The sequence below is a fragment of the Maylandia zebra genome, linkage group LG8 (assembly GCF_041146795.1).
Source record: "Maylandia zebra isolate NMK-2024a linkage group LG8, Mzebra_GT3a, whole genome shotgun sequence".
NCBI lineage: Eukaryota > Metazoa > Chordata > Actinopteri > Cichliformes > Cichlidae > Maylandia > Maylandia zebra.
Genome location: NC_135174.1, coordinates 25,951,040 through 25,976,210, shown reverse-complemented (window position 1 = coordinate 25,976,210; position 25,171 = coordinate 25,951,040). Strand labels below are relative to the sequence as shown.

Genomic DNA, 25,171 nt, shown 5'->3' with positions numbered 1-25,171 from the left:
TACGTACATGTGGAAATAAAAATACTTAAAACATAAATTGTATAGACATCAGCCTTTGTTGGCAAAGCAAAAATAGTAGGCATGAATCTCTTATGTTATGGCCTTTAAATCAAGTCCAGTCAGTGTCTGCAGCAGCAGCAGTGCTCTCATTTTACTTAAGTTAAGACCTGTATGCTTACTGGAATCTGTTTTTCAAGGTAACATGAGACCAAGAGTTGCTGTGTCACTGAAAGTTGACTATACAATCCACCAAAGGTCCATCAGAGGTTGTAACTGATAGGGGAAACACAACAAAATGACTGTCATTTTGTCTTTAAGGTCAGGTTATTAGATCGAATCTCATCCCAGGGCATCAAGTACTACTGTTCAACGTCACTAGTGCCACAGTGGGTGCACGCAAGGCGTTCTTTGGCGTCTCCTGAGTCTGTGTGAGGAAGCCACAGGGTTGGCAGTGACTTAAGTCACAGACAGGTGTCCCACTCTGGAAACCAGAGTTCATGTTCCTGTTTAAGATCTTTGTGTTTTCTTGTTAGTTTAACTTTCACTGGTAAGTTTTGTATCAACTCGAGCTTTCACCCACGACTTGGTTTGGTTTAGGTACCAACAGCTGCTAAAATTAGATTTGATAGGAAAAGCTGGGTTGTAATATATGCCAGCTCAATGTTAAACCTGCCTGTAGAAAAATGGTACTTGAGGCTATCCAGTGCATTTAATGTGACCCCCAACGGATCCTGAACAAGGGTGACAAGACCAGCTGTATTATTGTACTATTGTATATGCTTTTAACATGACCTGATATGTCACAGTAAGCCACATATCTCTGAGATGCCACCAGCTTTATTTGGCACCCAACAGACTCGCACATTCCTACCTGGAATTTTTGCTAAACTTCATCCAAATAACTAAAACACAGCATTAGGCTTTTCAGGATTGTTATCTAAAAGCTGGGAGAACATTATGTGTGCAGTAAATGGGACAACGTGCTAACACATTTGGTGCTTTGAATAAATCAAGGCCATCCATTCATGCAGTTTTTTCTTTTTATAGGAATCAGGTCTGTTTGCTGAGACTAATTAATATTTAAGAACAAAAACTGCTGTTCAATAAATGTGCCAAAGTGATTTTTCTGTTATATGTGAAGATGGCACTAATATCTTTTATAAAAGGAGGGGGAGGGTGGAGGAGAGGAGTGATAAGAAAAACAAAGAGAGAGAATGAGAGAGAAAGCCGACCTGCTTTTGTCTTCCTCTCCAAGGTCACCCTTTCTGCTGAATCAAATATTTCAGACTGATAGAAGTGGGCTTCTCTCTTCTCCTCTTTCGCTCCATCCCTCCTTCTCCATTTCCTCTTTCTCCATCCATCACCCGCCCCACTGCTGCTCCTCATCCCCCTCCCCCTCTTGTTTTTCACTTAACATTCCTCATCCTCCTCCCGCTCTCGCTCTCTCCGCCCCCCCCCCCCCCCCCCCCCCCCCCTCTTTCTGGGGCGCTGCGGATGCAGTTCCCATAGCAACCATCGGATCCATGTTTGTCTGATACGCATGCGATCCATTAATAACCCTGCTGTCTGCAGATAATAACAGCAAATCTCATACTGCAGACAGAGAAATGTGAAAAGAAACATACTAACAAAACTGTAGGACAACAAATTGTAAATAATAGAAAAAATCACACAAAGAAGAAGGAGATGGATATGTTGTGTAATAGAAAATCAGCACAAGCTGGTATATTAGCTTTTAGCTGTCTAGATACTCAATCCTCTGTGGATTTTTCCACGCTATAGGGTATATACATGCTATATTGAACCAATATGACCTTGACTAGTCTTTGATTAGATAGCTAAGGGTGTTTCTTGAACAGCATCTTAGATGTGAATAAAGATTTTTATAGGCAATAATTATAGTCAATTATTTATACTTAAATTAGGTATCAAACCATTTGTAATGACAAGTATGCATTGAAAATAATATCAAATATGTAGAGATAAACAATTTTCTTCAATTTTCTTACTTTTCTTGTGCATTATTTAAGCTACTGGGGAGTTGTACTCTTTATTTCAAATGTTTTCTTTTTTTCCTCATATCTTTATATTTATTTATTCATTGAGGAGACTCACAGTAGTCCACTCCCTGCGTAGTCAGGTATTCCAATAATCACATGTGGAATATACCAACATGTGTGATATTATATTAATTTAGTCTCTACATCATTTAATATTGTTTGCATATATTTTGTTTTACTAAATCATGTATTAATTTCTTCATTTACGTTTGATTATGGTAGTTATGGTCTTCCATAGTAATGCATGGGACAACATATGACTTCAAACCTTTTATATTTTCTAATCTGCAAGTTCACAAATTTCTGCACACACATAAAAGAGACTCGCACACACTCGGAGTCATTGTTATGTGGGCCAGTGGGTAGTCCTACTCGTCTCATTGGCACCGTGCTGCAGCCTGGGGGAGGAGGCTGGCCGGGTGGAGTGATGGATGGCGAGTAGCCAAGCCCAAGTGCTTGTGTTGTTGTGACTGTGAGGATTGTGTGTTTAGGTGTGCCGACTGGGTAAGCATACATTAGAGATAATACTTAGAAGTGTGAAAATGTGCAGTGTATGAATGAAAAAAATGTGTGTGAATGTGCAAGTCAACGTGACCTACTTTCCACTGCAGAGAGCCCCAAACACCGTCTGTCTCGCCACATTTTTCGCTCCTTTTCTGTAACGCACAAGGACGAAAGAGGCGCTGGATTAAATAAAATAGAATAGAATCCAATATATAAAGGGTAATTATTCATTTTACTTTGTGCCTTGTATAGCACACTGAATCTGCATATGTGGAGAAAATTTCACTTTAAATCGCCTTCCCATACCATGTTGTATTATTACACAGTGCAGCCACCTTCAAGGCTGACTTGGTTTTGCATTTTCACATGTTTAAATGACTACTTGAGGATACTTCCAAGAGTAAGTCTGTACCCACGACTGATGTTAAAATGCAAGCCTTTCCAGCAGAAATAAACATGTTTGCAGCCTGATCCAAAAATGCTTTTGATCATTTCCTTTTACATAGGAATCTTATTGGGGGGAATTTTTTAAAAGAATTTCCCCACTGAAGTTTTATTAAAGTTATTAAGACTTTGACTGACCAGTTGTTGCTGACACATGTTGTGCAACATCTGTCACAACTTAAAGAGATGAAGAGACAGACCACACATGGCTGAAAGAAAGTTCAACCAAACCCAAATGACCTGGAGGAAAGAGAGAGGGAGGCTGAGTACAGACTCACATAAATGCAAATATACATATATATGTATGTATGTATGTGAGCAGTCAACCTGGATACCAAACTTTACTCCAAGCAAGCGACTCCTCTGATCCAAGTAGTTACAAAGTGTGGGTAATTATGCCTCGAATACTTTGAACTTCTGAACTCACCTCTCAAGCATGTTTGTGGTGTTGGTCCTTTTTAGAACATCATTATGGTATATCTCACAAATAACATGATTTTCTAGTTAATTGTACCAACAGAAGATGTATGTAGAGAGATTTGGTAAGAGGTTTGAATATTGTATTCATATGATACTAATTAACAGGTGTGTGCGTCTATGTGGCACACCCATCCGGGTATGGATCCATTTTTCTAGCATTAGCTGATAGCTTAGCACCCTAGTCTAGTCTAATATGATTACTTCAATATCAACATAATAATACTAATAATAATAATCAGCACTTTGAAATGGGACTTTACAAGGTAATGGCTAGAACTGGTGGTGATGCATTTAATGTATTTATCAGCTAACAGAAGAAAAGCCTTTTGCATTGATTGCTTTAGCTGTTTTGGTGCATTGAGCATCAATAATTCCACAGTGACGAGCTGAATAGATCATATGTCTTCAAGCAGATTAAAATTAAAATCACCATGAGTGCATCTAAAATTTCAGAGACTCAGTAATTAGTGATAAGACTTTGAGTCCTTGTGTGAATGTTAACAGAATAGTGTTTACGGCGTGTGTTTGCCGTACTACTTGTGAACAGAACTGCACAGATGTAATTAGTGACCTTCTGACAGATACAGCAGTCTGGGACAGATTTATTAAGCATCATTTCAGCTGCGCTCTAATGGGCTGAGATAAGTGTGGCTGGATTTAGGAAAGTTCAAGCTACTCGTAAGGATCAGTTTTTCATGGGAAATTCTCTGAAGTTTAATTGCACCCTCAGTAAATTATTTTAAACCTTGTGGCTTCTCATTATGGAGCGTTGCTGTTTAATTCATATCTGAGCTCTCTGACAAATCTCAACTCTGAACTTTGCCTTTTTAAACTACCCTTCAAATGCCACAGTTCCTGTGGTTCAATGTAGCAGATCAACAAATGATTACAAAGAGGTGACGACTGCAAATTGAACGAGAGGCTCAGCACAAGTGTAACTACAGGGGTCCAACAAAGAGTGGCCACGCATCATACTGATGTCTTCAAAAATTTATTTTTTCCTTTCTCGCTCACTTATTGTCTTCAGACACAGTGTAAACTGAAGAAAACACAAAGTTTCCAACATAAATGTCTTATCAGAGTCTCTCGTGTTAGTGTCCATAAACAGTCTTGAGCAAGCAGAACAGAAAAAATGCAAAATAATGGATATTATGATGATATTTGGTATGTAAACAGTTTTGCAACAATGTAATTAATCAAGTAAATGTGCAATAAATGCATTTGCACTGAATTGTTTAAACTTTAATTGCACTTCTTCTTTTGGTGCTTTCTAACTGTAGAAGCTGTCGAAGGATGAATGTATTAGTAGACTACGGCTGTTAATCCAGTCTGTCTTTTATGGACCAGTACTCACCAGTTTGCATCTGTTTTTATGCACTATATTTCTTCTGCTACATGACCACTTGCTAGCAAAGTAGCTGGCTCTGCATTCCCACAGGAGCTCTGCATGTATGGATATAATGTTCGCTCTTACTGTAGTCTAGTATCTTACTCTCCATGTGGATAAAAGCACAACACAACAAGTGCTGTTAGGCTGAGATGAAGTAGTAGGAATGAATTAAGAGCCTTGATATTTCACGGACTTCATTTCTTCATTGACCTTTACATTTACCCCGTACTCCTCCCCCACCCCCAAACACACACATGTTTCGCCCAGCAACAGCACCATACCATCTCCCAGTGTCAGGCCAATTATGATTAGCCTCAGCACAGTTTCTCCTCCGCCTCCTCCTCCCTTGGACTCTTCTTCTTTTCTCCTGTTATCCTTTCTATTATCTCTCCTCCCATTTCAGATTGAGGCCTCATTTGTTTTCTTCTTCTTGTTCCCGTCCCTGCTTTCCTGTCTTCATTTCCAAATTGCCATTTAAATCCCCATCATTTGCTGTCTCACCACGCTTCTCTTGTGCCTTCATATTTTCCTTCCCATTTTCATTGCCTTACTTTATTCATTATCCCTCCATCTGTGCTTTCTCACACTAATATCAAAAGTACCACAGCATATCTGTCAATTTGATCTAGCCTTTTCTGCCTTTTATCCGAGTTTATGTAATATCCAGCCCTGATAAACTTGGGGCTGCTTGCCTGCAGAAATACTTTGACTACTGATTTCATCTGAAAATGTCAAAATAGAGGCATTAGACCCGTCTTAATGTTTCTCATGGATATTATTATTATTATTAGTTAGAGTGATTCAGAGAAATAAGGACATATTTACACCATCTTTGTTTGTTCTGTAAAGTAAAGAGTATTGAGTCTTGTCAAATAACAAATTCTAATGCAGGTTTGCAGTGCATTGAAATTTTATGAAGCACGAAGTTTCCAACACTTCTTACTGTCACTGTAGTTTTCTCCATAGGAAAAAGATGAGTGCTGAATTCTGCTAGTAAAATATACTTGTAACTGTTGAATTCTTTAAAAAGACTAATATTTTCTAATAAGGCAAACAGATGCTGTCACTCAGTCTACCATTTCTCTTCTTTCAAACTCAGAATTTATGACTAAACTGCTTCGTACAACAGATCTTTTTAGTTTCTCCCACCTCTAGTTAGTGTCTAACTTAATGAAACTGGCCTCAGGTTTTCTTGCCTTTTAATATTTTTAATACTTTGCGCATTCTGGTTAAAAATACCTTGATAAGCTTTTTAAACGACGGGGGAAAAGCTATTGGTTAAAAGTTCTCAATACTGTTTACTCCAGCTGAGCACTCAGGAATAGTCACATCCTTAAGGACTTTTGCTGGACTGATTCATTGAGTTTGCAACTTATAGAAAGTGGGGAAAAAATGTTCTTTGAATTAAGTCTTTCAAACTTTTTCTGTTGCCTGCTCAGTGCATATTTTTCTCTTGATTATTTGCTCTGAGGATTTGGTATCTGACCATCTGTGCTCCCAAAATTATGTTTTTACCTTTTAAATAACTTAAATTTGAAAAATGAGTTAAACCCGTCGTTACATTTCTTGTCCTAGAATTAACGATGAGTCCTGTCTTTCTCAGACAATTAGCGTGTCTGTTAATGTGATTTACTGTGCACATGTCAGATTTCCTACCACTGCAAAGAGAAGAGTCTTGTGGCAGTATATGGAAATGGATGAACCTTTGATTGATACGTTGATTGAATTTAATGAACACAAGTGGAGGCGTAACCACTTGACAAGTGAGCAGTCACGCTTTGGTAATGAGCAGCTAATTGAGGCTGACTCTGTTATCTGCTCTGAGTCAGTGTGTACCAATGTACTGACTGACCTAATGTGTTTAAAGTAAACTCTACTGAGCCTTGAGATGCGATCAGTGAAATGCCAAAGGCACAGGTGATTGGTGAGTAAGGTTTAACTCGCTGGTTTCACGGTATAAAGAGAAGAACAAAGAGAGTGACAGGATCTGACACAGAGCTGACCTCCTGCACAGGCTTGTTTAAGCCTCCTGCTGTGTGGCTATAATGACTCTGCAGTGTTTCATAGCCTCCACCATCTGTGGAGCAGCGACAGTGTCCCCCTGGAGAACAAGGCTTTTGCTTTGCACATTTCCGGTTCTTTTTCATCTCACGCTGATCTCTTAAACAATGAAATGTAGAGGTGAGAAGTCTGTCCTTTTGTTTAACTGGGGCATCTGTGAACAGCTTGTGCAAGTAGATGTTATTGATGGCAGTCATTCACCTGCTGTCCTCAGGGAATAAGGATGTCATGTGGCAGTCCTACCAGTAGTCAACACACATTTTTGGTCCTTTTGTTCTAAATGGTATTGGTGCTTAAGTTAGTCTTAGACTAGGTGTCAGATGATTTTATCAGAGCAGCATAAGTTTAAATTATATAAAACTGTGGTGCATATTGACACAAAAAAAAGCTTTGTTGTGCTTTTTTCACCCATAAAATAACTTTAAAATCACACCACAACATCTCTAAGTGACTACTGGAAAAGGTTCTCAAACCACTGGGTGCCATGAGGGTGGCTAAATCCATCCTTCATATACAATCTAATATATAAATGTGATTCAGTGATCTTCTCCTTCCAAAGCTTTAAACGTAATTGTCCAATCACACATGTCTCAGACTTCCACAGACTCATTCGCAGGATAATGGCAGCAGTTCTGTGCTGAATCAGAGCAGGAAGAAAAACAGATGAAAACTGAGACGCGCAGCTGCTGAGCTTTAGTCACTTTTCATCAGAAAACACAGCAGCTGTTAAATTGTTGTTTTTTAAGCTCTTGTATTTGATTTCAGCCCAAACTGGGAAACACATGCTTGAAATTCTCAAATTTTACACTTATGGATCACAAAAAGGCACTTTATTCAGTCACTACAGTTGACCCTCGACGGCCCTTGATAGTCGGCATCTCTATTCCCCGACTGCAGCGCTCCAGAACTCGCTTACTGCGCATAAAGAAGCAGAAACACTCGCTTAGAATATTAACAAGAAGAGGCCTTTTTAGCTCGTGTTTACTGTTCATGTATCCTCAAACTTCATGCAGCTTCTCCTGGGAGTTTTGGAGTCTAGTTCTCACAATATTGTGAAGTCTAATTTGTCTTATGGGAGTTCAATGCATCAGAACGAGAATAATATACCATCTTACATGTTTGGGAGTGTGATGAACAAAGTGGTTTACGGTGTTATGCAGCGGCAACTTTTCCATAGCTTGTAACATTCCTCTTCTTTGTCTTGTCCAAAGGCCTGGAGCAGGACTGAATCTCAGCCGCTGCATAGATCGCTTTGATGTGAGCCTCACTTGCGCAGCTTCACCTCTGAACTCCACTTCTCCATGTGCACTGAAAACCAACTTCTTTTCTTCCTTCCTTCCTCCCCACACCAGATTTAATCGATCGCATTTTTCGCTGTCAGTGCATTTTTACCCTGTTCTCAAAATGACCTACTTTGTGATCTTTCCCACTGTGAGAACAGCTCTTCTCTTTCTGTAGCAGGGAGAATAGATAACAACGGGAAAAGGGAAAGCACGGTGAGGGTGAGGCAAAAAAAAAAAAAGACATGAAAGGAGATATGCCTGCTTGCTGCATTTTCACAGCTTAGTAAACACTGCAAGCAAAGGCTGTCTTATGGCAAAATCTCATTCTATACCGACCAGGGCAGTTGCTGCAAATGGTTTTCAGTGTTGCATTTGATCTTGTCTTTGAGGCTTTCCTTGCTTCTACAACAGTTAATAGGACACTTTTTGCCAGCCCAGAGGTACAAAGGGAAGGATGGAGATGTAGAGTAAAAATGTGGAATAAGCTGTAGATCCAGATGAAAGGAAATTATCTAAATGGTTCTGACTTGTTAGCTTTGACTTTTAGGAATCTAATATCTGCAATTGGAATATCTCCACCAGCATTCATTTTTCACTGAACTAAAGTGTCCTGCTGCAAACATTTCAGACCCATCAACACACTTAGCTCGCCATCAGAATTGCTTCTTCCCTCTGCATTTCTCTATTATTAATACACCAACCCTGCAGTTGCAGTTCTACCAAAACTTTTCTACATGGGCTCACTAATGCTAATTATAGAACTGAACTCAAAAGCCTCTCAGGCAGTTTTCACACTTTGAACCAGTCCAGACCTCAGTCACTTTAAACTGGGGCACTTTAAATCACTGTGTGTGGTTTGTTTTTGTTCTAGATGGACATCACTAACCTCTACCTGTAGTATGTATGCATTCCTTATACCCGGAAAAAATGATTTTAAGTCTGATGCGGGTATTTGTAATGATCGTTTGTGCTGCCTCACGGCCTGTGCATCTTTCCATTTCCTCTGCAGCAGTGTGAATATAGCACACGGGGGCACGTGAGACATGCGATGCAGCCATGTGAGACACAAAAACGGTGCGACAGTGAGAGGAAGAGAGATGCTGTATCAGGTCTGCTGTTAAATATAAGCCTGTGTAGCAAATAAGGAAGAGGAAATGTAAAGAAAATGAAAAGAAAAGTGGAACAGGATGCAAAAATGCAGATTCTGTGTTCTCTCTACTTTTTAATATGCCATTTTTAAATGCGTAAGTCTCAGAGCAGAGATGAGAAGCTTAAATGTGACATGCAAATTTAAAAAAGTAAGCCTGTAATCTGGAGGAAGGCTATGTAGTATGATTGAGAAGGGTAGCACAATTATCAGCGACTAGCTGTCCCTCAAAGTAACTTATACAGGACTAAACACCTTAAAGCTTTATTTTTTTCAGTGTATTTATGTTTATTAACACCATCTCAACTTTCCACTGTTAAGCTGAAATAAAACGAATCTCCTCGTAAATGTACCTGCATCTCGTGGATATGAAACACATGATGATGACATGTAAGCCCCTTGATTAGTCTATGGCTAATGACCCGGTGAAACTAAATGTAATATGTAATGGGCTTTGCTGTTTTTATAGCTCTTCTAAAACCTGAGTTGAAATGTGTTTTGAAAAATGAAAACAAACTAACATCAAAAACATAAAAACACAAAAGAACATGAAAGCAAAATATGTAAGTATAAAGAAGACATTATAAAAGGTTTTTAAAACTGAGTAATCGATTAAGCTGTTTTAAAAGTTCACAATCACACTTGTTTCATTTCTGTAACGTAGAACATTGTAACAGCAACCGATCTGACGGCTCTGAGTGCAGAGTGAAGGGTAAATGGCTGACATCATTGTTTAGATGTAAACAAGAAAAGACTATAAATCATGTTTTGTTGGTGAAGGCAGGCATTCCTGTAAACTTTCTGCATGGGCACAAAAAATTCACAGTGCCTGCTTGTAGTGCAGTGCGATTATATTTCTTTATCTTTTGTTATCCTTGTGGTAACCATCATTGCTTACTTCCTTGTTTATTCTGATTCACAACTGTAATATTTTTTGCTGATATGCAGCATCTCAAAAAGCTGAATTTGTAGAAAACAATAAAGTAGCCATACTGAGCAATTAGGTGAGTTTCACTTATTATGCTACATACCTTTAACTAATTGCTGTGCCTCATTGTTTTGTGGAAAACTAGTTGTGCGTTGCTTAGCATGAAGTGAATAAATAAATAAATAATTAATGAGTGATATCTTTATTAAAACAGTTCTTGTTCAGCTGTACTGTAAACACATATATCAGTAGCTGCTGGAAAGGTACCCGCACATACAAAGGGTGTCAAAACTACAACACAACAAATGTCCAGCCTCACATAAATAATTTAACCATTTTGTATGGAAAAGCATCTCTGGTGTGCAGCACATCCATCTTTTCAAGAGAGAATTGGCCTCGTTTGTTTGGTGTGTGTAGAAATCTTTTTTTTTTTTTTTTTTTTACCCAGAAAACACACAAAATCAATAAGGCATGCACACCATACAATTTTATTGTTATTACTGAGTGTATGTTAGTGAATCTCAAGCATTTAAAATTACTGCGTGTAGCAGGCACTGCTACTTTCACTTTTCTTCACCCAAAGTGGTGAGGTTGTCTAAAGGGAGAAGATGAAACCAGTAAAGGCTGAAACTAAGAAATAAGAGTTAATAATATGTATACTTTATTAATTCCCGTTGGGAAATTTGTCCTCTGCATTTAACCCTTTCACTCAGTGAAGCAGTGGGCAGCCAACAATCCAGCACCCAGGGAGCAGTGTGTAGGTACCTTGCTCAGGCGTACCTCAGAGTAGCCGTTCAGTGGATTTGAAACCCCGACCTTCCGATCACGGGGTGACCAAAAGCAGCTATTGGAGAGTTTAAGTTGTAACGAGCAAGAATGGAAGCTTTTGTCATGAATTTGACACGTTAAGCATTTGAAACTGTGGATGTCATCATTGTGCATTAAATGTTTGTCATACCTTCATCGTCTGTGCTCATGCACGGCCGGTGGCATTTCTAAATTTGTTTGTACAAAGCCGGGAGGAAAATACTGATTAAATATTCGTGTGTTTGAAGAGCTTGTGCACCGATTTGTGTGTAGTTACTGTTAGTGAACGATGCCCCGTGCCTGTACTGTAAAGGGAATGCTTTTAAAGTGTGTAAAGTCATGGCTGTATAGTTGTAGCTTTAATGTGCACAAGAAATCCTGAAATCCATCAGTCAAGTTGGCCTGCGGTGCCTGAACTTCATGCTCACTGTCAGGAACAAACATATGGCACATTTGTGCATGCCTTCCCTTCGTGAGGTTCCTCTCTTGATCTCTGTGATCTCCCAGCTGAAATATTGATGTAAGGAGACTGTTCTTTTTTTTCTTTTTATATATAGAAGGTGGCCTCACTTTTTCAGGACTGTCTGTAAGGAGGAGATCTGTGCTGAGGCTTTGACAGATCTCCAGTGTAGACCCAACTTTTGTTCTCGTGTGTCAGCCTGCAGGAGTTTCGGTTTCTTTTTTCTGTTTTTGTTCAGATCTATACCTTTCTCTATCCCTCAGCACACTTTCACAGCCTGATTCTTTCTCTTTGCTCTTTATTTTTTGTTCTTTTGAAGACGCCTTGTTTCGTACCGCTGCAGAGATTTCTGCATTGCATTATTTTCTCCTTGATAACCTGTTAAATAAGATTAGGACCAGAGTATAGAGAGAGGTTGGACGCTTGCAGTTTATCCTTAAAGCAAATATAGCTAAATAGGATATGTCACTCATGATGTCACTGGAAGCTCTTCAACCACATGTTAATATGATTGAGATTATTATCCAGATATTTCTTTTCTTCTCCAATTTTGTAAGAGCTATTTGAATCATTGTAAAACTCCAAAACCATCACTGCCTCTGATTAAGCTCCTGCAGTAGTTTGTGTTCTGTGCTCCAACTTTGATCCTGTCCTCAAAGTCTTAAGTCTTTAGAGCAAGCCTAGCTTTGCAAAGTGGTCCTCCCCACTTCCCCACCTGCAGAGCTCATATATTTTTCAGCAGCAGCAAGCTTGGGGGACAGCCAGGTACACTATTAGAGGGATGACTCAGAAGTGGGACTGGATGGCTTAACAGACTGGAGGTAATCCTGCCTTCTCGACCTGAAAATAGTCTTTCCAACATCTCTTCCCCCCTTTTTCATTTTGCAACACTTTTCCTTTCAGATACCATTCTGCATAGGACTTTCTACATATTTTATATTTGTCTTTCCTTTTCATCACACTTAAACTTGACCTCGACCCTCCACAGTTTTGCGCTCAAGTTTTATTTTCACTCCCATTTCATCTAATCACTCATTTCAGTTCACCTTCTCTTTATTTTTTCCCTTTCTCCTCCTGTTCTGCATCCTTCTCAGTGAAAGGGAATTACTTTAGGAAGCAAGTGAGGCTGGGCTCACATGGCATGAAGGGCAAAGACGCACAAAGGGAGCGAGGTTGGAGTAAAGGAAAGAATTGATTTTCCAGTTGGAGAGGCCATGCAATGAAGGACCAAGTCTACCCTCGGGGCTCTGGCTCGTTATGGGAAAGGCCAGCCAGTGACCTTAAGACTCAACTGATCACGTTTTTCTATTCACAGATAAAGGCTTCTATTGGTTTTTATTGGAGTATTTATTCAGAGTAAAGGTTTGGAGCTGACAGATCAGAAAGGTGTCTGAGATCATTTTGGCTTTGTGAGAGTGTGTTACAGGGTATTATGTGTGTGTATACATGTGGGTATGTTGCTGTTTATGTGAGCCTAACCCTGTTTGCCCTTCACACGGAGCACAGCACAGCATCCCCTCTGGCAATTCAGCAGCGCGGTAGAGATGGGAGAGGTAGAGATGGACGGAGAGAGAGGCATATCTAAACATACTCACACCAACAGTCCCATTTCCTGGCTGGCAGCCATGACAGATGGGGGAGTTCAGCTCACGGGGGTTGCCATGGAAACCAGCATCGGTGGTAGTCTGAGCTTTTCCACTCTAAGCGGAGATGGAGAGCTGCACACACACTCTGCAGAGGAGTGCAGCGTGGGCAGCAGAAGCCTTTCGCTTGTTGTTTATGACTTCTTCTTCTTGTTGTTGTTGTGCAACAAGTCGGCGTTATCGGTTCACATTTCAGGGACAGAGATGGGAGGCAGTAATTGCGGATAATGAATTTGTTTATGCCACGATCGGTAATTGTGCCACTGAAGAAAGTGTGACAAGACAAGCACTTGACTGAACAGAGAGATGCATATTTATTTATCACACTTTCAGCTTCCTGTCGCCAGCCCTCCTGTCTACATTTCCATCTTCCCCTCCACCAGAGAGCAATTATCACTCTCATCTTCTCGTTCCCCTCCTCACATTTACATCACTTCGGATTTCTCTCTCGCTTTCTGCTAACAGCAACCACACGATTTATGCCGTTTTCTTCTCACTCTTTGATTCCCGTCATCGATCCTGTTTAAGAGCAAACGAGGCAGAGCACCCGTTCACCCAGAAAGGGTCTAACTAGATGTGACAGGCACTAAAAGCCAATCCACTGCTGTGCTCCAACCCAGCACCACCATATGGATCATTCCTTCAACAGCAGAGCTGCATGAATTCTTCTCTGTTATTCATCTTAATTTTCTCAATCTGTGAGCTGAAACATGCTCGTACATACGTCTCCACTGTGTTGAAGGTTATTAAGATGCACAGCACGGTAATCATACACATTTCTCTCCCACATACACTCGTATACACCCACATAGCATAATCACGATTTATTTCCATAGCACGTTAGCATCTCATACATATATTCTTGCTTTAAAAACACATTCACACACACACAGATATAAAATTCTGTCATGGCGATCGCCAGGGCTTTATTCAGTTGCTCCCTGTAGCTTCATTTTTTATCGTTAAAGAGTTAGGAACTGAGAAATTTAGCTGCCTACTTATTTTTCCATTTAAAAGAATATTTCTACTCTGTTTTTTGGGCGGGGGGAATATTTGTTTGTCCAACAGCAAAATCATACTCACGAATATAAGTCTGCATCTGCCAGCCTCTTAGCTTAGCTTAGCAACACAGTCCTGTCAACTACTAAACTACTGACTATACTCAATATTTAGAAGCAAAGTGAATACATTTAGCTCAAATGAAATTGCAAGTTTTACACTTACATCTAGTTATATTCAGAAATGAATGAGTCATTGCAACATTTTGGCTGCTGTTAGCCTGCCAGCTGCCCAGTACTGCAAACATTTACAACTTGCCAAGCGTTTGACCACATGTAATACTAAAGCCTTGTTCACTGTGATGACTAGAAATCTTAAAGACTGCACTCTGTCAGCATTACATGCAGCTTGTAACTAGTGACTGACACCATAAAATCATCAGGAAAGTGTTTACTTAGTTTTTTTTATGCACTTTTTTTTAGCAAGAGAAGTTGCTTGCTGTTTTCCATTAGAAAGAAACCAGTTTTAATGCATTATCCATAATAACTTTACTTTTCAGACCCAGAGGCTACATCCATATTTTATATACTACATCGTGTGATTGTTATTGGATGAGAATGAGTGCAGGCAGTCTGCAGCTATCATGTTAAGTTGTATTTAATTGACATTTCCAGCAAATAGCTTCACATCACGGTCCACCTACACACCAGTTTTTATTTTTGTTGTTAGAGTGAATAGCTGTCGTCTAAGGGTTCAGGTGAGAAAAACAGACATGCTTTGATTTGACAGCCTGGATCATCAAGCACGTTCCAGGACCAAACCAGCACAGTGCCAGTTTGTACTCGTCGAGTATTCGTTTCAAATTGGTACACAAATACTGGCCATTTACTACCTTTAATGATCCATTTGAGCAGCATGTAAACAAAATACTATGTGTGCCCTTTTATATAAATATAGTTCAGATGGTTTTCAGTGGCTGATTCAGAGTAGAAAAGGCTCTGCAAGTTTCTGCAAAAACTTAACTGCAGCCACTACTACTAGTGCTGCTGTCTATTAATGCTAGCATGCTTTATACACTACTAGCAGTCACACTTCTAGGTTTAGACTGATTTGACACTAGATCACATGACACAGACATTAGAGTAGGTCTGTAACGTTTACAGCCACAGTAATTTAAAACGCCTACATGGGTGTGCAGTGTTTCTACTGTACCCGTGTATTTTCGTGCTGTGGCTTTGAACAGGGTGCAGCGGCAGTGTTTCTGCTGTCTTGACCATACAGGTCTTTAAAAGATTCAGCTTACAAACTAGTCTGCATCACATATCCAATGTGAGGTGCGATCGAATCTTTGCTGCAAAAAACACATTTTGGCCGATCTCCCCTTGGAGGTTTCCCTCCTTGTGCAGTTCTGGACTGCTTCCAGCACAGCTGTCACTCCATGGAGGTCCCCTCAACACTTGGATGTGCACTATGTAATTTCACCATGGATCAGTTTTCATGTTGAGAATCATCACTAGTAATAAGAACTAGTTCTATGATAAGTATTCATGCCATGCTTGTCATTCTTCAGCGGGGTTGTGCACCGTGAATTCTTTCCTCAGGGTCAAACACTTATTTGAGTCTTGGGTCATCACGAAACCTGCTCGTCACATTTGACTATCTGCAGCTTCATCCTCGTTCAGCAAATTTAATCCCAGTTGCAGGTTTCTGTTTTGACACACTGAATGCACATCACAGAGGCACATGTGCAAGGCGACAGGATGAAGCAATCTAAAAAAAAAAAAAAAAAACCCAATCAGCTAGATTTAATCAGATAATGTTTTTGAATTTTACGGCTGAAGTCATTAAACTTAAAGATCACATTTTGTACACTACTGCAAGTTAGTGCATGCTTTTTTTTCTTTAGTAGACTGGATTTCTCCTCCTCTCTCCAAATTTAAAATCTCCACATGAACCGGCTGATGGGGTTTTTGTTGTCCCTTTCTGACCTTGTAATAAGTCTGTGGTTGCTTGAGTGCACAGTGGGGGATTGTTAGATTTCTCTCTATAAGACTTTCTATGTAAAGTGACCCAGGGTGACATCTGTTAGTTGGTGTTACGTGAATAAAATTCCAAAGGATCTCTTTGATCTTCTGCCACAATCCTTTAAGCTGATTCCTGAGTTCAAAACTAAAAGGCAAGTTAGCCGCTCAAGTTTAAGCAACTCGAGGTCTTTCAACTGTGTTTTTAATTTAATACACTTTATAATTTAATTAGATTTTGTATTTCACTTTGTACATCTTAATTTAATCATATATCTTTTCTGACTTTTATTTTAAGCATTACACAGAATTATTATGTTGTAATTTTGTTTGTAGACCGTGGATGTAAAAGCCCAACAATGGACAAGAGCTGGAAATTAGCAATAGCTATAGACTGTATGTGCAGCACATCAGTTTCATGCTCCATATGAGGACTATGTTAGATTGCATTGTCCCTTTTTAAATAAATACGAATTAAAAATTTTTATTTTTACGGTATATTTGGATCACTTCCCTCTGGTATTTTTTTCCATCTCACTTAAAAGCAGTTTTTCTGTCTTATATGCTCTGTCATTGTTGTGCACAACAGTACCTGGTTTCATAAAAGTGTGTCTGTGTGTACATATGTGAGTCTGACAGTGTGCATGACTGAGAAGGATTTTGTTTTTATGAAAGGAGAGTTTTTTTCTGAGCAAGATTTGTGGCTCCAAGATTTATTATTACTGCGTGAGTGTGACTGTGCATATACAGTAAGAGCATTTACAACATGAGCGTGTGTGTGTGTGTGCGTGTGTGTGTGACTGTGGTGTATTTCCAAGATTATGATGGAGTAAACATGATTAATGGCTTGTACCTGTGCTCTGCCTCGTACACACATTCTGGTTACTAATGGATCTGCTTATTTTATCTCTGTGCATTAAACAGTGAAACCAGTGAGGCTGCAAATATTTTCTGATTGTAATGACCAGACTAATAATCCGAGGTTATGTTTGCAGATATTTTCATTAAGAACGTCTAATCAGTGTTCAGTAATTTGTCTGAATTCTAACAGGTATTTCTGTCTTTGTATTCTCCTTCCACAGTGAGAAGAGGAAGCTGCAGGTGAACATTGCGAGTCCCATCCAGTGCAGCATGAATGGCAGAAAGTGCACGGTCATCGTTGAGCCCAAGATCAACCAGTCGCAGCCGGACTTCACCAAGAGCCGGTCTGGGTACATCCTGGCTGTTCCTGGCAACTAAAGTGGGCCGAGACAGAAAAAGCAGCTGATTTTGAAGCTGTCTTGAATAATAATGATGATGATTCACTTGTTGTGTTGTTTTGCAGAGCTGCTAATAATGTGACAGAGCAGCTCGGTCCTCAGTTTGGAAAGCAATGCCAAATTTGAATTTTCAGTTGAATTCTAGGCGGGGGGGTTTTTTTATATGCACTATATGATTATGCACCAAAGAGGTGTTCGTTCTTTTTTTAGAATCAAAAATTGAAATGATTTGCTTTGTGCAATATTTTTTTTTATTGTGCATTGATTATTTTGAGTGGAGGTGAGAGGAGATTATGCAGCAACTGTTCTCAGAACCACTGATGTTGCATAAGAGACAAAAAAAATAAAATCCAAAGGCTTTGCAGCAATTCATAATCCCTGCAGCTCCGTGTGTAGGAGCCACATCAAAAGTGAAACCATAAAAAATTAAGTAAGAGAAAATTCATGTATGACTTTGATTCATCTAAATTGCTTTAAAACAGTAGAAACCTGTTTTTGTTTTCTAAATAACTTTAATTATAATTACTTTAGTTGCAGACTTGCCTGCGTAAGCGGTGAGTGGAAGGTTGTCCACTTATAGTTTTTGTTTCAATAGTCACAATCACTTAAAAGGACAGTGAGCGAGAATCAAATAGCACATTTTTCTTTTAGTTTTAGTCACAGGGTGTTGAGCTGGATGTGTTGAGCACATCCTGAACTTTGCAGCCAGCAACACGGAAAAAATCTACTAATTTTAATCTTGTAATCTTATAGTTTCTGTGCGATGTCTGCAGTTTTATAATAAACACGCTAATGCTGCTTATGTGAGGTTAGAACGTGCTGTTTGTGAACAGCAGTGCAAATATGTGTGCATGCAGAACTTACACTGCATTTGGTGTAAACAGGGATTCTGTAACTCGTTAACAAAAGTCAAATAAGTGGATGATGACATAAGCGTTACTTTGTTCCCTACAAGTGTTTTCAGTCCATATTTTCTCCAAACGTGAGACTTCATGTTCTTACTGGCCAGTACTGTATAATCCCATGTGAACTCCAGCTCCTAAATGCACTCTCATTTGCTGTCTTTGTGTCTAGTGAATAGCCTGATGACTTGTAGTGGCCCTTAGTCCTTTGGAATAGGCTTCCACTTGACAAATATCCCCTTCATCAAAGGAGAGTGAGTGAGTGTGTGTGAGTGCGATTGAGGGAGTCTGTGTGTGTGTTGATTAGCTCTTTTCGCTCTTCACTTCTTGGCTCAGAGAGGCTGGCTGGTAGCCACCAAGAAGGAGCGAGGACAGAAGGGTGTGACGTCCTTAGTCAGACTGCTGTCCCCATGACTTTTCGTATATTTTGTGGTCTATTCAGAGACTTCATTTACATCTTATCTCACTAAAAAAAATTAATCACACTTCTCAAAGTGTGAAAAGCCAAATTGTACTAATCTAATCATCAGCGCGTGAAAGTGGCTCTGGGTCTGGTTTGTAATGTTCTTACAAGCTGTTAGGTGAGTGTCCATTGTTAGCACATTCCAATATGCTGTTTTTGTGTTTTTTAGATTAATTACAACAAAGTGTGGCAGCATAAAAATTGCAATATCTGTCTTTATGTGCATTGGATGGTGATATTCAAATTTCGGTGGTTTTCAGCAGTGCACATACAAACAAAACCAGGAAGCTTCCTGCAGAGTAGATCTTGAATTGTAAACACAGATGGCTGTGAAACTACAGTCGATGAAAGCCTGATGCTCATCTTCAGTCAGCAACAACACTCTTTGCTTTTCTTGTGTAAATACAGTTTTGCTACCATGCAACAAATATATAAGCTTAAAAGTAAAAACTCTTGACTCTGGCAGTTTTAAAATCATTCACACATAACCTCATTTAGTTGGTTTTTCAGGGTCTTTTGATAAAAGTTCATAATTTTGATCAGCCGATGACATTTCTACTTGTTAAGAAAAAAATGCTTGACAACAACATTTTTATAGCTAGAAAGCTGCATTCAAGAACTTCACAGACGCAGGTATTGAGCTATATGCAGCACTTAACATACTAATAAAATAAAAATTAAAATGGGTTCTTTCTGATTTGTCATTTGTCACCAAAAACATCTGCTAATGAAAGTCAGGTTGGTTCTAAAATAGGGAAGGAACAGTTATGCTGTCGGATGCTTTTGTTGAGTCCAAAGATTATCGGAAACTTTTAGTACTATATAATTATTCTGCCCACAGTCACAGGGCTGCATTGTCTCTGTGTAAAGACACAGGAAAGAATCTGGGTTAAGGAACAACAGCCCAAGGTTAGCAATGGAGTTCCCTCTGTGTCTGCCCTAGTTGAAGAGGCAGGCTTCGTCACAACTGAGAGGAAAACTTGTTAGCAGTCGTTTTAGCCACAGTTCTCTGACTGTGTCTGAGTGTTGTATGAACAAGTCATTTATCTAAATTAGCTTGTGAGTGCCCCTCTCCCCCATTTTTACCTCAGAGCTTTTCTGCTGGATGACCTTGTCCTGTTGCTTGATAAGACACAGAGTTGTTTGGGGAAATTGGTGCATTCGTGGTGTGGATTAAGGAAGTGACATTGGCAGCGCTAATAGGTGGTTTTCAGAGGAGCTCAGCAAAGTCTGTGTGTGTGTGTGTTAGCTATAACACTGCAGCTCTCCATATCCTCCAACATGCAGTAATCTCCCACAGGGCTTGTCCTCTCCTCTCCTCCTCTCTGCGCGGCTATTCACCGCTCATCATTAGGATGGACTCGGTGTCACTTCTCACTTCAGCGCTTCTCTCGTTGCTTTCTTAAGTTAAAGGGGGTTGGTGAACAAAGCCCTGCCCGGGATCCTTTCCTGTACTTGCTCTGCTTCTTTTCTCCTCTCTCCCTGCCCCCATTCCTCCCTCCTTCTCTGTTTTTGCTTCCTCGGTCAAATCACTTGGCTGCCTGCTCAGCTAGGCTGGCTGTACCATCCTGCAAGGCGATGAAGATCCTTCAGGTTTATACAATTCTTCAGTCATCCTGGAGTCGAGAGGTGTGGCAATAAAGAGGGAGAGTACACCTGCAACAAGACAAGGCAGGAAATATAAACGATCAGAAACAAAGCTCCTTTAAATACAGAGACAAAGATCTTAATAAATATGAAGGAAAGGAGAAGATCTCTTTGTCTTGGAGCCAGTGAAAAGCTTTGTCACATCTTTATAGGAACACTCACCTTACCTGTGCTCTCTGACAGGCGTCTTTACCAGCTTTGATTTTACACATTTCCGAATAGTTATTAAATCTGATGCACTAATGACTACCCACTCTGTTCACAACTACATGTGAATTATAGTCTCTGAATTAAGAGCAGTGGCCAAATCAAACCTTCAGCACCTTCAACTTCACAGCCAGCCTGTCAATATTGGGCCATTTCATTGATTCAAGTTGGAAACCTATCCAGAATAGCTCTGCCTCTTTACTGTCTGTAAATACTGACACACATACTTACTCACCTTGTCTTTGACAGAATTTCATGCCCTCAGCTCCAGAAGGAAGCATTATAGAACCTAAAAAACATATATATATATAAAACATAACTAACCCTCCGATAGCTTACATTTCATTCACCTGTATTTTGTTTTTTTTATACCTTGAGGTTATTTAAACATACGTGTTTTGAAACTGATGGAAAATTAGTGCTGCAGGTCTGCAGTGGATCAAGTGTTTTGGGCACCACAGCTCTGCACTGGGAACATGACTGAAAACTATATCTGATGTCATGTAGTGTAGATGACAAACATGCAATTTCATTTTCACAATAATCTTCAGTACTTGGGCATTGTAGATTTAGCAAAGGTTACTGAAGCACACATACAGTCGTTGTGGATGTAACCACTGCATCAGAAATGCATTGATGCACAGTTAGTGCAATAAATGTTATACAGCACAAAATAGTCTGTGCATTCATTTTAATGGAGGGACATGTCGCCCGGTAATACAGTGATCTGGATGGCACATGTTTTTGGATATGTACACAGTGTGTTGTTGGCTGTGGGGTTTTCACGGGATTTATTAATATGGAAAAATCACAAAATTTATTCTTTAATGATTTTTATTAAAATCTTTGATGTGCGAGTCTAATCAAAGATAATTACTTTTCCTTTATGCTGATTAGAAGTTTTACCATAAGAATAAAAATCAAAGGCAAGATCAAATATGAATGTTAACATTTATGGACTTGTGCCATTCTTCACTTTATTGTGGCGTGCAGTGAGATGCAGTCTCTAGTTTCTGTTATCAAGCCCATCCATGTTAGCCAAAGTGAAACAAATTCCCTTTTCTTTATTGTAATTTATTCTGTCGTCTGTAGCTTTAAGCTAAATCTGTATGTATGCAGCATTCGTTCAGCAAGTGCCTAATTTTATATTAAGTTTGTATTTTGCATATTTGTGTAAGATGTCATTAGTACCATAAATATACTGTAATATATTTATGGTACGTCTAAAGGGAAATGCTGTAATATTCTGTATGAATGCTAGTTATATTTCTTAATGAAAGCAATTTCAATAATTGATTTATTAATAAATTTATTTGCTTCACTAAGTGATTCCCATTGTGCTTTTGTTGCATGTGTGTGCCGTCATGTGCTACAGGCATGCTCAGATAAGAGGTCATTAATCTGTAAATGATGTAAAGGCTAATGTTTTGTTTCCCAGTCGTAGTCTCTAACACATGATGCGGTAATAGCTGGGCAGAGCGCAGTGTTAATCCACCCACTAACAGCTGTTTCTCCGGTTGACGTCGAGACGGCTAAAACCTCTGCAGTTGGCATGACAACACCACTTCCCACCGCCAATGTGTCACCAGCCATCATCAGCTATCTCAGCAGGGGTTTATAATCCACTGGCTGATGGATGACTATCTGCTGCAAAGAGTGGGATGAGTCTACTTTTCTTCAAGGCCAGTGACTAACTGAGGCCGGACTGACTGATCTGTTGGCTAAATGAATGAGCAGAGCTCAAACTAACCCAGAAACGTCTGTCTCGGTGTGGGAGGTTTCCAGTACATGTGAAGTAATGTACGGATTTACATTTCTGGGGTCTGTTCTGCAAAGATAGACTCTGACTATCACTCAGAGATGTTAAACATACAGCCATACATTAAAAACATAGACTGTATACTAAAAAAGGACCGAGCCACAATAATGTTACCAGTTGGTTTTGGACTTGAATTTAGGGGCCGATGGCGCGATATGGCAGCCTCGCTTCTGTCAGTCTGCCCCAGGGCAGCTGTGGCTACAACTGTAGCTTGCCTCCACCAGTGTATGAATGTGAGAGTGAATGAATAGTTGCATTGTAAAGCGCTTTGGGTGCCTTGAAAAGCGCTATATAAATCCAATCCATTATTATTATTATTATTATTATTAGAAGCCTCGGTGTTGACATTTTGGTCAGTGTCAGGTTTGCTTATTGGAGCCACATGGTGGAATTAGGAGTTACTTATAGCGAGAAGCATCTATAAAGTGTACAGGTGCAAAGCTCAGGTGTAAATGCCTTCAAGATGCCTACCAAGCAACAAACTAATAAAATACCAGAATTTTAATTTCTAGAATATGGAGTTATTGGATGTCTTGCCAGCAAAGTAAGTTATATTATTTGTAAAATAGCTCTATAAACAGTGACACAGTGGTTAGCACTGGTGTCTTGCAGCAAGAAGGTCCTGGGTTCAAATCTACTGGCTACCTCTTGTCCCTGATTAGCTTTTACCCACAGTCCAAAAACAGGCTCATTAGGCTAATCAATGATTTGTGTTGCCACCCGCAAGACTGGCAACAGCTGCGCTAGGCTCCAGAGCACCCATGACCCCGAACTGGATAAGTGGAAGAAGATGGATGGCAGCCTAGCAGACAGCTGTCTGTGTTGGCACACCTGTTCAAAATGGGCACACGCCTAATTCCAGTTATTAAAAATTTCACACAATATACAGTTGCTATGAAGGCGGAAGCTTTCCATAAAGAGCAAACCCATTTTTAGCACCAGGCTTCAAACATGCTTTTTAATGCTGCCAAGAGAGCGATTATCAACCACGTGGTTACAAAGGAAATGTATATATTTCCTGACCAGTTGCAAGTTGTTAAGAACTTAAGTAGAGGTTTCAAATTGCTAATTGCGCTGAGGTGTTTTTGTTCTTGACAATGACAATTATTGCTGATTATTTTGGGAAGACACAAAACATAGCTGACTGAGCTTTTCTTTAACAACATGAGAAAATATTTATGCTTGTGATTGTTGAATAAAAGGTTTGCAGTAATGTAAAGCATAAATCACTGAGGCTCAGGATGATCTCAGTGGACTGATGACAGCCTCACTCTACTACATTTCTATTTCTACTACAGTCTCTAAAAAAAGCTTGTTGTTGCTGACTCTATTTCCATCAGCACACAACAGAATATGATAGATTTTTATCTTTTAACACCACTGGTGAGCAAAGGAAACATGGCTCTTAATTAAGTAGCCTTAATTTGACCTGTCCTGCCCCTAAGCCATCAACGGTAATGTGCAGACCATCTGGTTACACATATTAACACCTACAATCAGAGAGGCTACTCTAATCTGTGAAATCAAATCAGGTCTTTCAAAACCCCACACATCTAGAAAAAAAAGAAAACCTGATACAAAAAACTATGGATGACAAAGTTGCACTCTGTATATTTACAGCTGTCACCAACAGTTTTATAGCACGTATGTCTCTGTCCCGCATGTGGGGGTTTCAAGGTCATTGCTCAAGAACATTAGTTGTGGATGTGGAGGCTAGGATCAGTTTTGCCAACACAGTAAAAGAGAGCCGAACAGAGCATGAACTGCCAGTTCAGATATAAACACAGGTGTGGAAATTAAAAGTTATATTTTCCTATGGCTCAGTAACACTGAACCTAGTACAGAGGGCAATTCCACTTCCTATTAATATTGTTCTGACAATGGCTGCAATTCACCTAGAGGGCACTCATGAGATAGTCCTCAATGAACTGAACTGAAATACAATATACAGCTTAAACAAACCATCTTCTGTTATGACTTTATTGTTTTCTAAGTCTTACAGGAAAGCAGATTTCCTCCCTTTATGGCACGTGTTTTCATAGGTAATCTTAGGAGTGTTGTTATGAGCGAGTGGTGTCTAAATAGTGCTGGCATAAAAGTCCACTTTGTCCCACTGGACACAAACTGGCTGCAAATCGAGAAGGTTTACAGCAGAAAATGCTCACGAAATGGTTCTGAATGGGCACGACTGAATAAAGCTGAACTAAATTATTATTGATCTATGATCCAATACAAAAAGGGAAGACAGTGAAGACAATTTTGCTGTAAGACACTAGCATTGAGCTCATTCATATTGACTGATCACTTTCAGGATCATTGATAGTACAAGACTCCATTAGCAGTGATAGCACAGAGTCTAACTATATGTTAGAAGAGTAGTCAAAGAAGCACATGTGTGTATAAGAAGCAGCTGGTTGTGGTGGGTAAAAGTACGGTGGCCCTGAGAGGCCAAACGGACTGCAACTTCAGAAAAAAGTGACTGCCAAAGTTATAACAGTTAAGTAGACGGTGTATGTGTTTTACAGAAATTGTGCTGCGATTGTAAGACATATGTACAGTGGCCAGCTATCTTAAATTTCACAACAATAAGGCATCATGACAAGATCTAATAAATAACTGGGGGTTTTATTTTGAAGAAACAAACATT

General features: G+C 39.6%; 1 protein-coding gene across 1 annotated transcript in view; it reads left to right on the top strand.

Annotated features, from left to right (window-relative positions):
• Nucleotides 1-22,030, top strand: part of myo1d (myosin 1D) — a 118,687-nt gene extending 96,657 nt beyond the window's left edge. Inside the window, exon 22 of the mRNA XM_004556795.4 lies at nucleotides 17,310-22,030. Within this exon, the coding sequence (XP_004556852.1) occupies nucleotides 17,310-17,466 (157 nt within the window). The 3' untranslated portion in view covers nucleotides 17,467-22,030. The remainder of the gene's footprint in view (nucleotides 1-17,309) is intronic.
• The last annotated feature ends 3,141 nt before the right edge of the window (nucleotides 22,031-25,171 follow it).